This window comes from Eleginops maclovinus, chromosome 20 (assembly GCF_036324505.1).
Source record: "Eleginops maclovinus isolate JMC-PN-2008 ecotype Puerto Natales chromosome 20, JC_Emac_rtc_rv5, whole genome shotgun sequence".
In the NCBI taxonomy this organism is placed as follows: domain Eukaryota; kingdom Metazoa; phylum Chordata; class Actinopteri; order Perciformes; family Eleginopidae; genus Eleginops; species Eleginops maclovinus.
In genome coordinates this window covers 12,858,099-12,873,692 of record NC_086368.1, presented here as the reverse complement: position 1 = coordinate 12,873,692, position 15,594 = coordinate 12,858,099, and the positions used below count along the sequence as shown (strand labels likewise).

The following is a 15,594-nucleotide window of genomic DNA, read 5'->3' as shown; positions in this document are numbered from 1 at the left end:
GCTAACTGCACCAGGTTGTCATTTTTTCTATATTTTATGTAAGTATTAAAAAAACATGTCTTACATACAGTATGCCACAACCTGCATATACTTTAACTCATATGTATGTATAGACTGTAACCTCATCTGCACCTTATATTCTATGTGCTCTTTTTGGTTGGATGCAAACTTGATTTCATTGTCCTACTGTATGCGTAATGACAATAAAGTTGAATCCAATGTCCTATAATCTAATTTTTACTAAATGAAAAAATCTGTAGATGGTGTTTGTTAAAGGAAGGCCCCAGTCTCAATTCAGTAAGGGTATTTTATTTCACCAATACCTAGTCATTCATTCCTCTCACACATGCTAACTCATAAGTCCCTGCTGTCAATGTTTGGTTCTCCAAACCGGATATCAGCCGTCTGGCTCTCCATTTGCTGCTGTCTATTTTTGGATTAAGATTCTGAGGCACCTTTGGTATGTTCATGCTGCTGTTACCAGAGCCCCTCCACCTCACCATCCCCACAGTAATCAGTTTTATCATGTTATCGGCCTACCACTCTCAGCAGAATGATCAGCAACCACCTCCCCAGGGATCAGACTCCTTGGGGTGGATTTATCTTGCCACCACTATAGCTAGACACCCCTAGATTACAAATCTACCCGTAGAGTAAACCAAAGCCTTTCTGATAACACTTTTTTATCACATTGAATTTGTTATGAGAAAGCTCTTAACCGTTACCTATCCTGAGTGGGATAAGTTACTCCAAACATCCTACAGTATGTGTAACAACTTTGAAGGGAATCCATCAAATAGTGGTTGTGTTATTTCAACCCTGATTGGCTGACCAACCACCACTATGCTTTTGTGTCTAAAAATATAAACTTGTTATTATAATGACAGTAAGAAACAAATGTGCTGATAATGGCCAAAAGTCTGGGCAACAAATTTCACTTTTGTGGCAGAAGACTCGGATATTTCATTTGTTTATGAGCTGCAAGCGTGATATTAGTGCCAGTATTACCGTTCCTCCAGCAGTTCAGCTCAGTCTCCAGTCTCTGAACAGTCTCCTTCAATGACCTGTTCTTCTCCTTTTCCTTTTCGTACTTCTTCTTCCACTGCTCTGCAGTGAGCTCAAGATTCACGGACACAGTATTTCTGATGGTCTTGGCTCTAATTGGAGCGATGCAGGGAGACACAGAAGCGGAAAGGAAAAGAAGGTAACAGCATGAGTGGAGCAGGGTGAGAGGACAACATATAGAAAAAAGGGAGAAAGGAAAGTGTGAGAGAAACTGTCAACAAGTGAATTTCAGCCCTGGCTGCTCAATGGAAAAGGGCTCGCATCTCATTAATTGGTATGCAAATTGGGTTTCAGCCAACTGTGTTTGATGGTGCATGTAAGGAGAGGGAGGCAGGAATCCAAACTGTAAAAGACCTTCAGACCTCTTAAAACAAATCTAAATATAACAACATACATTTCACAAGAGGATAGAGTACTGTATGTGACCATAAATTATTTCTCAATCATGACGCATAAAGGTGACATCACAGAGTTAAAACATTAATGATGCTACTGTACAGCCACAGCACTCAGCCAGGCTCTGAAAGTCACATCAATCACTTCATTTCACACTTCAGTGAGAAAACACTGTGGTCCTTCCTTCATTTATTCACTGCCATTAGCACAACAAACAGACTTATCTCAAGTTGTCTCATTGTATCAGAATTGACTTATTATTTGGGTAGTGCAATGCTGATAATCAATCATCAGGTGATCATAAAGTTAATGTTCAACCAAGTGGTAATGGTTACACATACCTGTTTATCTGTGGACATTTATCTCTAATAATACAGCCACTCGCCACGTCGATAATGAGAAAGTGTGACACATATTTGTCATATGTTATGACATTCAATATATTTAATACCATGTCATCATATTTTTGGTGTCATATTGATTCTGAAGAAGAGATTAATCGTGGTGTTTAACAGCTACTGTGGCTGGCAGAGGGAAATAGGAGACCAACTCTTCTGTTCAGTAAAATTCTAATATCTGTCACTCCCTCGGCTCAGTCAAACATTATTTATTTCAACCAACACTCTTGTGGAGAATGGAGATGCATAAGGAGGCTTTTTCATAAACTCTCCATCAGATTTTTTTTTGATGATTGAGAGCAATAGGAGCGGAGCGACGATAAGCAAAACAAATCTCTGCTTCTGTGAAAGCATCTTGCCCTTAAGTTACAAAACAAATATCTTTAAGCATTCCCAGCACGATCAGTAACTAGACATAAATGTCTCCAAAACAGGGCGCAGTTCATCAAAAACAAAGTTGGAGGCAGTAGTATGTGAACAGCATATCGGAGTTGAACACATTTCAGCTGAAAAACATTCCAACTGCTGCAGCTGAGCGAGACAGAGATGCACAAGTGCAGCAGCACAGGGCAACATAACAAGAAAGCTTGTTACCGTTGGCCAAACATCAGGGTGGATTTGGTCTCCACATCATTGTAGCTGGAGGGAGAGCAACAGATGAACATGGTGGTGCGACAGTTCCCACCCAGTGAGTCCTGTAAGATGCGAGTCATCTTGCTGTCACGGTAGGGCACGTGAGATTTCTACAAAGACACAACCAGAAGAAGAAAGAACAAACAGGTAGAAGAGGATTAAAAGACTCTGGAGGACATCCTGAAATGCTGTTACATCATTTAGGTGTTTTCTTCTTAAAAACTAAAAATAGTGTTGGTGAGCCTCAACGGAGAGCAACGAAATAAGAGATTTCTCTTTTTTTTCCCTGATTCGTTCATAGTGTTCCCTTACTTTAGATTGCATTCAAAAATACATTTGTGTCCTTGTCCATGAATAAAGAATCAATACCAGTAGATTTATGAAGAGTTTTTGAGGTGTTTAAACCAATCCATTAGGATTATAGGGATACCTGAGCCTCCTGAGTTATATAATAAGAGCCGGTGAATATGTTTGATTACTATGATTGGACTGTAGAGTGGGCAGGGAAGAGGTTATGAATTTTCTGGTTGAGTTAGGTGAAATGTGGAAATAAGTTACAAGCAGTAGCAGCGTTAGTGATAATGGAGGATGTAACCCTAGCTAACAGCAGCATTCATTCAATCCAATTGAAAGACAAGAGTGTTATTACTATAAGATTCTGCAGAATCCCTTTTACATTCAGTGACATTTATTTTTACCTCTATTGTTTTAATTCTTGTTTTCTACAACATCTGCACATGAAAAATATGGTAGTGTTAACATTATAAAAAAACATAGTTGTTATGGTAACTATAATACCTAACCCTACACTACTTTAGCAGCCAAATACAAAAGATATTAATTTAAAAAATGTCACCGTACCGTTCCCTCGGCCAGGGCTGAGATGACGTTTCCCAGGGCCGACAGAGACCTGTTGATGTTCTTGGCCTCATCCAGCACTGCTCCCTCTGCACCCGTCTTACTGACCTGACACAGATACACACATAGAACGAGTTAGCTAGGTAAGTACATAATCAACATAAAAATGTCAATGGGAAAACCATGTTTATTTTTATGCAATGTTTATTTCCGAGGTTGTGCAGTTGCTTTGAATTTCCTGGAATTAAAAAAATGGAATCTGTAAGTTTCCAGGAAATAACTGTCATTAGCTGTTATTGCAGGGAAAATCTGGTACATTTAAGGGGAAATATAATTAAGCACTAATTATAGGGAAACGCACAGTGATCAGCTGGTACACTACCAGTTAATCAATTGTAATTAATTTCCGGCTGAACCAAGAGATACCTTAATCAATGCACAGCAGGTCAGCTGAGCATGCACAAATTTGAAATGTTAAACTAACATACACACCCAAGTAAACTTAAACAACTGTCTCAAAACGTTTCTCCATTTTCCCGATATTAAGTCTTTCAAATAAAAAAAACATCTTTGGGAAAACAGAATGATGATGGACTTTAAAGACCTGTGAAAAGGAAGCATATACCCCTTGTATTGTAAATAGTTAAAATAGCATGAGAAGCTTTTAGAAGGTTTATGCCAAACATACTGAAATAGGAAAGTCACACCACGTTATCATCGTCATGGGATACAATTATTTATGGCGAGATAATGAGGAGCTTAATTATAGAGGAGAGCCAATTCTATCCAATGTAAGCCTTCTGTAGAGCATGCACCAACTTCCTGTTCAGTGAATAATATTTAGTCTGAGTGCTAGAAGTTGTTGGAGCACAACCGTTTCCTTCTTCACCTCCAGGGACGACCAAAACAACTTACAGATGCAGCATCAGCACTTATTAACTACAAACCGCTGCCGTCAGCATTTATCCACATCTTCTCCTCTAAGTGCACCCATTTCTATAACTTGCATCAATCAATACTATCAAATGTGGGGTACAGCTAGGTGTCAAGGGTCATGTTCAGCCCTGTCTCTAAATGTTTTTGTCCGTTTTTAAGAGTATGTCCTGGAAATAAATGGATTTATGGATGGTGCAGTGATTTCATCTGACAGGCCTTGGAACAAGCAGGCAATTAGTTGTTAGTGGCTCCTCACAATCGGACTTCTGTCTCGGCCGAAAAAAACCTCCTTTAAAACATTTCTGAACCATAAAAGCAGAATTTACAATTTCAAGGAAAAAGGTTTTCGTCTCCATCAGCGAAACTGATTGCATTGCTTAAATGAACAAACACTAACCCTGATATTGCATCAACGACAGACTAAACCCTCTCAGGCAAAATTCTTTATAATGTAGACTTCAATAAAAACACAGTACAGTGCTATAAAGTGAGTGCTTTAAAATGCTTTAAAGTTCAGAGTTTTATTGCATTGTTTATCTGACTCTTTGATGTCTGAAGACGCTTTTTGCGAGAAAAAGCACCTGGTCCCAGTGTTGCAAAAATCCTGCTGACGGTGAATGTTGAGAATTTATTGCAGTGCTAAGCCCTACTTTTAATGTTTCGGAAAAAAAATCCCCATTTGTCCTACCTTCTCACTCCCAGCGAGGTCGACCAGGTACAGCTTCCCACACAGCTTCTGCTCTGTCTCCACGTTCTCTTGTTTGATGTTTATCAGGAAGATGCTGTGACTCCGTGAACTGTGCTCATTCATGTCTAAAGAGTAAAAAGGAAAGACAGACTTTAAATCAGACTTTTTATACTAAACGTCTTTCGCTTCATCATTTCCCATCGACAGGGTTGTTAAACGAGATGTTCCCTTTGCACCTCATCATGCTTTTCTCACCTTTGCACCTAGAAGTTTTCATACTTTCACTGTGAAAAATAAATCTCACACAAAACGTCTGACAGAGTGAGTGTCAGGACATAAAGAAGATCAACAGCATGACTCACTGGTGACAGCAACGTGACGGCTGGCCTTCCCTTCATCTATCACATCCATCACTTCCTCGGGACTCGTCACAAAGCGCTCCGTGCAGCCCTTAGTGAAAAGAAGATGTACAAACATTCATATGTGCTGTGAAGAAGAAAAATAACCATCCACTCATATAGCACACGCACCAACGGAAATACTGTATCTGCTGATGAAATCATTTTGATTTGCACAATATACAGACACACAAAAATGAAAAGGTTTGACATTTTGCTTTACTTCAAATCAGTAACCATGAAATGTATAGTTATTTGTTGACATTTTGGGACATTTGCTTTTTGGAGACTTTCAAAGTCACATTAACAGAACCAACCTACCAGCATAGCATATTTGTTTATTTTATACACAAATTCAAAAATGTGAGAAAACTAAATCTATTTTTAGGAATTCAAACAGTTGCAACCATGGAAACTAGTGAAAGGCAGTCCAAGAATTGTCTTAAGTCGTTACCTCAGTTCAACATGAATTGTTATTTTCTAACGGTGTTTTTTGCATAGATTAAACAAATCCAAGACATTTGTTAAAATATCTTTAAATGTGCTGGTTGGCTAATCTTGACAAATCCCTCCCTTTTGGTATTGGCTGAAGCAAACTAATCACCTGCTCCCTGCTTGGTTGTATTGAAAAGAATATATGAGAGCGGTGTCAATAATCATTTTACTTTCCAACAGAAAGTAAATAACTATATTTTGAAAATGTCAAACTACTGTTTTCTTTTAACATACACACATAATACAAACTATAAATACACAGTCAAAAGAGAACACTCAAACTGAATCATTTCAAGGTGCTTGTGACTCACCTTCACATAAGGAACTCTGTGTTTGTCTTCATGCACTGACAAGTTGGTTTTTGTCACTAGGATTTGAGAAAAAGAGGTCAATGTTTTACCCAAAGCAGTGACTGTGTGTATACGTGTATGAGCAAATGAGCAACTGCATGTGAATGTGTTTAATTCGACCTGACTATGTTCCCTTAGTGAGTCAGTCAGACTGCGCAAATGCTGCGGGAAAAAACATTTCACTCCATCTATGACCGATATTTATGGAAATGAACTTTTTTGCCAAAGTCGCTGAGAGGTTAAGAAGACGGCTCCGCTAATGTCAGCGAACAAAATGAAAAAAAAGATGCAGAGCTATTTATTGCCCAAGTGTCTGCATGAATCATCTCACATTTAAAAGTCACTAAATGTAGTTGATTTTCTAACTTTCCCCGGATTTTGGAGACCGTTTATAACCTGGAGACTGTGTGCTTGCGAGTGTCCGTGTCTTTGTGTTTTATTGCCCTGCAGCCACTTTCTCCTCCTCTTAAATACCTCCACAGGGTGTTGTTCTCCGTGCTGCCTCGCTTCATCTCGCTTGTTTTCTTCAGTTTTTATGTCCATAGCTGTACATGTTCCTCAGCTACTGTGAGCTTCCCCGCATACAAATGGCGGGCTTTCACCACTGTCTCCGGCTGGATTAAAGATGTAATCACAAGGATGCTGCCTACAGCTCCCTATCCAGGCCTCTCCATCATTTCACAACGGTTACACCTTGTGATAAGACTATGAACTTCAATACTGTGGTGCTTTTGTGTTTATAACTCACTGGACTCCCAACCTTTTTTCTATTTTTGGAAGCCAAAAAAGTTGAAGAAAAAGAAGGAATAAATTCATGAAGATATAAACTCAGTATGTAAAGTGTTACTGCATTTAACCTATTCGTTTTTATGAGTCGAACGCTCAAAGCTTAGCTCCCTTTGTTCCGATCAATGGTCAATGATAGCTTATTTTTTAACAATTAACAGTATTGCAGTAGCTGTAAATAAAATGACTTTGTTTATACCCAAACAAACTTGCAGATAAGGCAGGTCAGACAGGATGTAACCTCTACAGTCACCCACTGGCTACAGCATGGCTGTTTCTCTCCTCTCCTTTCCTTTCCTTTCCTTTCCTCTCCTCTCCTCTCCTCTCCTCTTCTCTCGCATTAGGATTTTGGCAGCAAGATAGTAAGTGGAAAAACATTAATTTAAAAGTGAAATGTCCCCCTATCCCCCAAAGACATTACTCTCTCAATGAAAATGTTATTCTTACTGCACAGTGTTAACAAATGTGCAATGTGTTTTCACTTAGACATGTTTGATGCATTAACTCACCATCCAGCAGGTCTCGTATTTTATCCATATAGATCTCGAAGTAGGAGACCTAAAACAAAGAAAAAAACACTAAGCAGATTATCTTTGGAATAAAGAGGAGGAACAGAAAAAAGTGATACTCCGAGAAATTAAGTGAGGGAGGATCATTGTGAAAATATGCTAAATGGTTTTGCAGTAATCTGTATTCATGTGGGTTCAGCTGTATTATCCTCTAAGACTGTTGCATAAAGGAGAAACAGCACAACAAATGTAGAAGCATTTTCAAGGTTTATAAATCATGATTTATTGATGCGTGGCTGTTTCCACTCAGCCAATCCATGTGAGGATTACCTCAGAGGCACAGGCTGAATTCCCTAGGAAGGTATCACAGAGTAACATACAGCACATTCATCCCTGTGAGATAAATGAGCAAATGTACTCATGAACACACGCGCACACACATGAAAATTCCCACCAACCTTTATGTGAAATTCTAGGTTTTCATCCATTGCAAATATATGTTCAAAAATGTCGTCTGCGATCCGGGGGATGATTCCCATTCCCTGGGGATCATGAAGGCTCCCCTACAAGAAGAATGAGATGATAATAGTGCGACTAAAAAGTAGGGTAAATGCAGACACAGGGCTGAATACAGTGAAGAGAAAGTAAAATAAAGCAGAGCAGAGAAGCTTTGATTTTAAAACGAACAGGGTTATTGCCCCAAAGGAGGTTAGTTCCCACCGAAGGCTGGGAAAGAGAGATAGTGAGCAATGACAGTTATGGAGGGAGATGTACTGTCAGAGGAGAGCATGGGAGAATATAAAATAAAAATGTGTGTGTGCCTTTTGAATAATTTAGTGATACTGTACCTCCATGGTGTGTGTTTTTCCAGAGGACGTCTGCCCATAGGCAAATATAGTCCCATTGTATCCATCCAAAACATCTACAATGAGAAAAGAAAACACAAAAAACATGTTTAAAAAAAGAACAAATGGTAGAAATTATGGATAGCGCAAGGTAATGTGGTGAATTTAATTATCGGGATAATCTTGAACATTCTCACGAGTCACTTTAAAAAAGCTGTATTTTATTCATATTATGATTAGGAAGTGAAAAATAGAGCCTAATTAAGAAACTCACACAATGTTGCTATAGTTTTTTATGAATTTTTGTATCCTTTGTGAATGCAGAGACCTCCTTATGCACGATAACCTTATTAAAGACTGCTCTAAAAAAATATACAAATACATTTAATGATGTGTGTATGTTCAAGATTCAAGATTCAAAAGGTTTAAAGTCATATTATACACACAACTACAGTGTAGTCACGTCGGCTATCTGCTGCCATAATTTCATTTCCTTTTTCTGTGCTCTTGCCCGCTGTTTTCTCTGTTTAACGTGTGTTTAATAGGTCAGAACCCTGATATCTTGTCAGGATAACAACCTCCATCCCAACGTCAGCAAAACCAAGGAGCTGATTGTGGACTACAGGAAGGTGTTTTCCCTGTTTAGTGACTGTTTATTGTTGCCATACAGATAAATACAAATGAACCAACAAAATGTAAGATAAAGCAATTGCAGTATACATGTATTTCAGTGCCATTTTAAGAGTTTTAAACTTCTGATTATCAGGATAATTTCATGCAAGTCAAAGTTTTTTTTCCAAGGACCATCGTGACATAACATTTTCACATCATACCATGCCTATAGTGGAAAATATGAATGCGAAACAAAAAGGAAATCTAACAACATTATATCTTTTAGACAGCCAGGTACATAAAGCATAACACAGGCAAGCACCTTGACAAACACAAATGCCTTTGGCCTCCAAAGACAGGTCAGACTGTGCAACATAAAGACTGCGTGCACTGAGAGGTGCACACAGCGTTTAGGTTTGGTTTGTTGCCGAACGACCTCTGTGGCTGCACACAATAAACAACGTCATACCTGCAGCGTTTAATTCTCCAGGAAGCACCCAGTAAAGTATCAACCAAGATGTTATTCTCCCTCCATTCAGCTGATGAAAGCCAAAGTGAAACAACACCTCAACATTTGAGCTTTTAAAGCAGCACACTGCTGTATGTCATATTGCTGACAGTCTAATAAAACCTTGCGGTTAAAGTCAAACATGGTTAAAGAAAAAAATGTCACCCGAAAGGCCAGGTGCCTCAGGTAAGCTGACCACAAATCTCTAAGGCTCTGAGCTGAAACAATAAGGCTGCCCTCTCTTTCTCCTCCTCTGCTGTGATTCCTTGACTGTTGCAGCTCGCAGCTCAGCAACGTGTCTTCCTACGTGCTGGTCATGGTGAGAACGAAGCACAGCATGACACATAAAAGGTAGAAAGATAGAATGAAGAATCTGTCTGGAAATAAAAACAGACAGAGATGAGATCGCTTAACAGTGGAGACCACCACAAAGGGAAACACAGAAAAAAAAGAGCAAGATGAAAGTAAATGTAAAGAGAAAGATGAAAAGGCATTAAAAAAGATGCAGCAACATGTAGAGAAACTGAAAGAACTAGAACTAGAAAGGCTGAAAAGGAAAGAAAGAGTAAATATAAAAATGTCTCCAAAACCAGCTATCTCTGGCCTTGCTGTTTAACCCTTATCCCCCGACACAATTCAAATCTCACTTGAGATCTCATTCCTTTTTTTTTGCCAAATCCGTAACCTTGGATTTTTCAACCCTGCCCTGCGATTCATCCCACAGTGTTATACCGTCCTTCCTCGGTCTAAGTAATCTTTCCCAGCAAATCAATCTCTTTGCTCCATCTACAGAAGGGCTAGTGAAGTTTCACACTCACTTTGATGTTGGCACAAAAATGAGACCTTAACAGGGGGGGAAGCAGCAGACAGAGGGAGGGGCGAAGGAAAGAAGATTCGATTCTCCTCTGGATTCATTTGATCTAGGGGCCTTCGGATAAACCAGTCCCGCTTTGCTTTGATTACTATGCATCTTGTTAATGTGCGCATGTTGATGCTCATACCTGAAAGTCGTGGGGCTGCAACATTTTATGGAAATCTGTTTTCTCTCCGCTTCTAAGTAGCTTCTAATGCATTCAGTCTGTGTATAGAAAACTGACAAAGCGGTAAAGGGGAACCCAAGGATATGGAGATTCAAAGAGTATTGACTCTCTCACTCAGCTTGTATGTCACTCACACATCTCGGAAGAAAAGAAAAGGCAAACAGTTTATGTGACTCACCTTTGACAATCTGCTTGGCGCAGGTATTGTAGACCTGTATCTGGGTGGTGTTCGTAGGAAACACCTGGTCAAACACGTACGACTTCCCCTGTGAAGTACAAACAAACACAGTCAGCCACACCACAACACAGACAGATTGGACAGTAATTCAGATTTTTGTCAACACTTCATCTACCCCTGTGACTCCTTTCCTTAGAAGTTTGTGAGGCAGAGCAGGGAGTGTGAGAGAGAGACTTCACACATAATGTTTCGCAATAAAACATTATGAAAAGCCATATTGCCACTGTAAAAGTGCTACATCAATAATTAATGCATAAACATGCTTTATGGACGGTGTTTCCATCTGTGTGTCCCGAATAGCAGTGCATATATCACAGTATGAGGCCCGTATGTCTCCTTTGAATGGTACGCATCCTGTGTTTGTCTCTGGTTTTATTTGTGTACATTCTGTGCTACTGCAGTGGGTGTTTTGCATGAGTGCACTGTGAAGCCTTAGGCAAAAGGCTGTGCAACCCCAAGAGAGACAGAGAAAGAGATCACATGTGAGGTGAAGCCATTAGAGGCAGCGTTCAAGGACTTAGAGAGTAAAGTGATGGAGTGGAGAGGAGGAATGTAGTGGAGGAGTAGAGCAGGGGAGTGCAAATGCAGAGGGGGCAGAAGAAAGTAGATGACCTGAAAGCAGTAATGGCATGTAAGAAAGACTGAACTTAAAACTGTAAGGTTTTTTATACTGAATCACTGGGTCAGTTAACCAGACAGAGAAGCAGCCTGTTAGTGAATAGCAAGTCAGCCAATCAGCCGTCCATGTGCTATAACACAAGTCAAACTGCTAATTTCCGACAGACACAGACATGGTTCGCCATTCAGCGAGTTAATAAACCAGCTAGCACTATTCCACTGAAAAGACACTTTCCATATTCTAGAGACAACATATATAATGTAACACAGTATGTGATAAAGATAGAAACTGAGGGCAGTCTAGTCTTATTACTAAGACATGCCTGATAGCAGTTTCGGTGTGTGTGTGTGTGTGTGTGTGTGTGTGTGTGTGTGTGTGTGTGTGTGTGTGTGTGTGTGTGTGTGTGTGTGTGTGTGTGTGTGTGTGTGTGTGTGTGTGTATGTGTGTGTGTGTGTGTGGTAGGTATAGGGATGCATATAGAGTATTACATTCACTGTAGCAGTGTGCAATGGTACAAGACAGCCTGGACCACCCACAAAACCTGCAGACATCCACTGAGAGAAGAAGAAACACAGTAGGAGGCTATCTTACCTTCACAGCTGTTTTTTACTCTGGTTTTATTTTAGTATGCTCTTTGTGATGCATTGGTTGCGTGACGAACAAACTATACTTACTGTATGTGTGGTATGCTGACTTTGATGAGGTAAATATATTTGTATTGGGTCTTTTCTTTTTCTTATTTATGAAACAGTTCATGGAAATGTTAAATGTAGATGTTTATGTTATACTGTTTTTTTACATGACCAACACAAATACTTTTAATCTGATACTTGTATACCACCTTAAATCAATGTTTGGTTTAAAATTAAGAGCTTTGTTATGCAAGGTTTTATTTGAGGATCTAACGTGTACAACTGTGGCATTATGGGTCAAAATCACCATAGAAGTAGATGAAATAAAAAGGTTATGCGTAGGCAATCTAATGCAACCGGACATGGAACTCATCTTTGGTCTTGAACATACAGTATGTACACTATAGTAAGGTGGCTAAGCATTTTTCAAGCCTGCAGAAAGGCTGTGTGAGCCAGAAGATGAAGTACCCTTTGAGAGATCTGCAAAGGTCTCTTATGTAATGTGGATGTACTGTTTAATGGCCAGGATTTACTTTGGCCGCAAACCATGCCTAGAATAGGCTGTTCTTTCCTTATTGTCGAGAGGGTTGTATAGGGAGTAGGAAATGGGAGCGCCATGCTACATAAGCTTGTAATTAAATCCATATAAGCTCCATGAGTCTTGGTCTATTCATGTTCCTGTTCAAGGCAAGAGGGGATAATAGTCCTATTGTTATTGTGTCTATTGTTTAAATATGAAATGTATTGATATCACAGGGAGAAACTGAGGCATTAAAACTGTTTTGAAAAAAAATAACAAATTGAGACCTGTTTCAACATGCCACACGTTACATAATCAGTCAAAATAAGCATTTTTTGACTGGTTATAATACACTTACCAACTGCCAAGCAAATGCAATTTACGCTTTCTTAATGTACTATGACAAAAAGGAAGTTGTTCTTCCCTTTGCATAAAAAGCCATACAACTCGGGAGGGTGCTCTAAAAACTGTGATTATGTCTGCACCAGCAGTCTGGGATAAAATACATCAATAATCCCCTGCACCTCAAAGTATTACATAGGCTATTGGCCCCGCTGCTTCTGAGCCTTTTAAATGACACATTCAACAACAAGCTTGACACAAAATCCCAGTGCACACAAATCTAAGTGGCTTAAATAATACATTCTGTTGGCTTTTAAGAATTGGCTTTTTTGTGTTGTTACTCACAATTTAATGTGTGCTTTCTCATTTCACAAGCACAAAGATATTATGTTGGTTTTCTACATTCCATTTTAACATTATGCATGTCTCTGTAGATATCCGTACAAGGCTTTGCACTAGCGACTAATATGTGGCAGTAAAGTGTTTATTGTTTACAGTATATGATCTCAAATCAATAATGGGAGGTTATTAGTAAAGTCAATATTTCACATCAGCAACAACACAACCAAGGGAGTAACAGTGATTTGTTGACTAATAAGTCAGGCTCTGGACAGAAGAATAACTTGCAAACTATACATTTGAATTTTTTTTACAATCAAAATGTTTTCTTTTGGGCATGCGCTCCAACCAGGCATTGCAAAGGGCTGGCCGTAATCAGACTAACGGCTGTAAGTCATCAACTGGAGTAAAAACCCAATTTAAGTACAATATTCAGGATGCACAGTTTCCAAATAATGCTCCTACAACAAGGACAACATTGGCTTATCACATGTCTTGATTGGAAAATGCTACATTCGGAATAGGGCCTATTTACGAGTATGCAAATGGCATATGACATATACAATCTGAGAGTTTAGTTGAATATTAGTATGCATGTAAATGAAGTCATGGTACATATATTTCATCTGTTTAAATATATGAGAATTGGATAGAGGCAGGCTACTGTTGCAGACAGAAAGTCACAATCCCTTTATGTTTTGCCATGATTTAACATGCAGCCTGGTAGCCTACTGCTCCATCAGTTCATACACTGAAAAAGTGAATGAGTAGCATTTAAATAACACAACCTTGTGATCACTTTCCAGGCTTAAGTAAGTATTTGAGTAGAATATATTGATACCGTTACATTGAGATGATATATTGAGTTAAGCTCGGTTATTTTGGTCTGCCAAGATAATTTATGCTTTTTTCATGCCACGCAGTGCTTCTGCTCAACCTATTTAAATGCAATTTGTGCCACTCCCAAGAGCTGTAGTCGAATATGAGGTGCATTAATGCATTGTAAGAAACGACTGAGAACTTTTACACAATGACCTCTGACTTTATATAGCTAGCTTTGCTTAAAAAAGGTAGTTTGTGAAAGAGGGTTGTGGCAGAATCCAAGCTTCAATTTGAGCTATTATTCTCCTCCATTCCCTAATAAGCTGAACTGCTTAGCTATTATTTTCAAGTGCTGTATTTACAGCTGCAGGTACAAACAAGCTCCCCATCAGAGCTGATTAGCGCTGAATATGTATCCACTGAGCCATGTGTAATCTAACACAGTACGCACATGCAAACCACACCATATAACAGAGAGAGAAAGGTGGTAGTGAGGGAGAAATCATGATGTGGTCTTCATTGGGGTGAATAAAATGAGTTGGTTATAAGCTGGATAAAAAAAAAAAACCTTGCCAATCATTTGTTTTGCTGACTCCTCTGTTAAATCACTAATCTGCTTATGTGCTGCACACATATGATACCATGAATGTACTAGACGTTGTGTGGGCTCTATCTGCGTCTATATATGGGACAGGTATAGAAACCAGAGTGTGTAATTTAAAAGATGTCTTTTCAATTTTGAGAATGCACGCTGATAATGGGATGGGAAGCGGCAAGGTGCGAGTGTGTGTGTGTACAAACGATATATCAAATTATGTTCGTACATGCAGACATTGTACATGGCCCACAGCTTTGTGTGTGATGTCAAACACCCACATGCCCTGTCCAGCTTGCAATCTGCTGCTGTCTGCCAGAAGACAAAGAGGCGGTGGTTTGCAGGAAGAGGAAGATCAAGAGAGAGAGAGAGAGAGAGAGAGAGAGAGAGAGAGAGAGAATTAAAAACTGCAATAAATCACCAGAATCTGTGGGAATCAATGGCCATCGGCAAAGAAAAGCCTAAAAACAATACTTCACTGAACAAAACAAATACAACAGGGAAAATAATCAGTGAGAAGGAATAATAAGTAGGGAAAATAATACTTATAAACAGCAACTAAATGAGAGACAAAGAGTGTGAAATACAATCACGATCAAAAACAACTGAGGTGGGAGATGGAGAACATACATGAATAAGAGAGGCAATCAACTGAAGAGAAGAAAATGAGTTAACAAGAGGCAGTGAAAGAAAAAAGAGAAACGAGAGGGTGAAGTGGTCCAGCAGCAGCTGTTGAATTTAAATGCAACTCTTCTGGTACACAGGGTTTAAAACCTTTGGGACCAAAGATGCTCCTCTCTAACCAGACCACTTGGCACCCCCTGTGAGTGTCAACTACAGATCTAAGTTGAGTGCTTGGGTCTGTTAAACAAATACATGCTGTACATACACATTTAGATAAGGCACATATATCTGTATACAAACAATACCTTGCGATGAAGGTACTAACACTAACAAGTATTACAACCTA

The 15,594-nt window shown here is 39.2% G+C and overlaps 1 protein-coding gene across 3 annotated transcripts in view; it reads right to left on the bottom strand.

Moving 5' to 3' along the window:
• The window catches only part of kif5ab (kinesin family member 5A, b), a 57,202-nt gene that overhangs the window by 29,508 nt on the left and 12,100 nt on the right, over positions 1-15,594 (bottom strand). For all 3 annotated transcript variants that reach the window (XM_063911168.1, XM_063911169.1, XM_063911167.1), the window contains exons 2-11: positions 10,696-10,783; positions 8,361-8,434; positions 7,971-8,075; positions 7,513-7,561; positions 6,179-6,234; positions 5,337-5,424; positions 4,975-5,099; positions 3,354-3,458; positions 2,454-2,602; positions 1,009-1,157 (exon numbers count right to left, since the gene is read on the bottom strand). In XM_063911168.1, the coding sequence (XP_063767238.1) occupies positions 1,009-1,157; positions 2,454-2,602; positions 3,354-3,458; positions 4,975-5,099; positions 5,337-5,424; positions 6,179-6,234; positions 7,513-7,561; positions 7,971-8,075; positions 8,361-8,434; positions 10,696-10,783 (988 nt within the window). The remainder of the gene's footprint in view (positions 1-1,008; positions 1,158-2,453; positions 2,603-3,353; positions 3,459-4,974; positions 5,100-5,336; positions 5,425-6,178; positions 6,235-7,512; positions 7,562-7,970; positions 8,076-8,360; positions 8,435-10,695; positions 10,784-15,594) is intronic.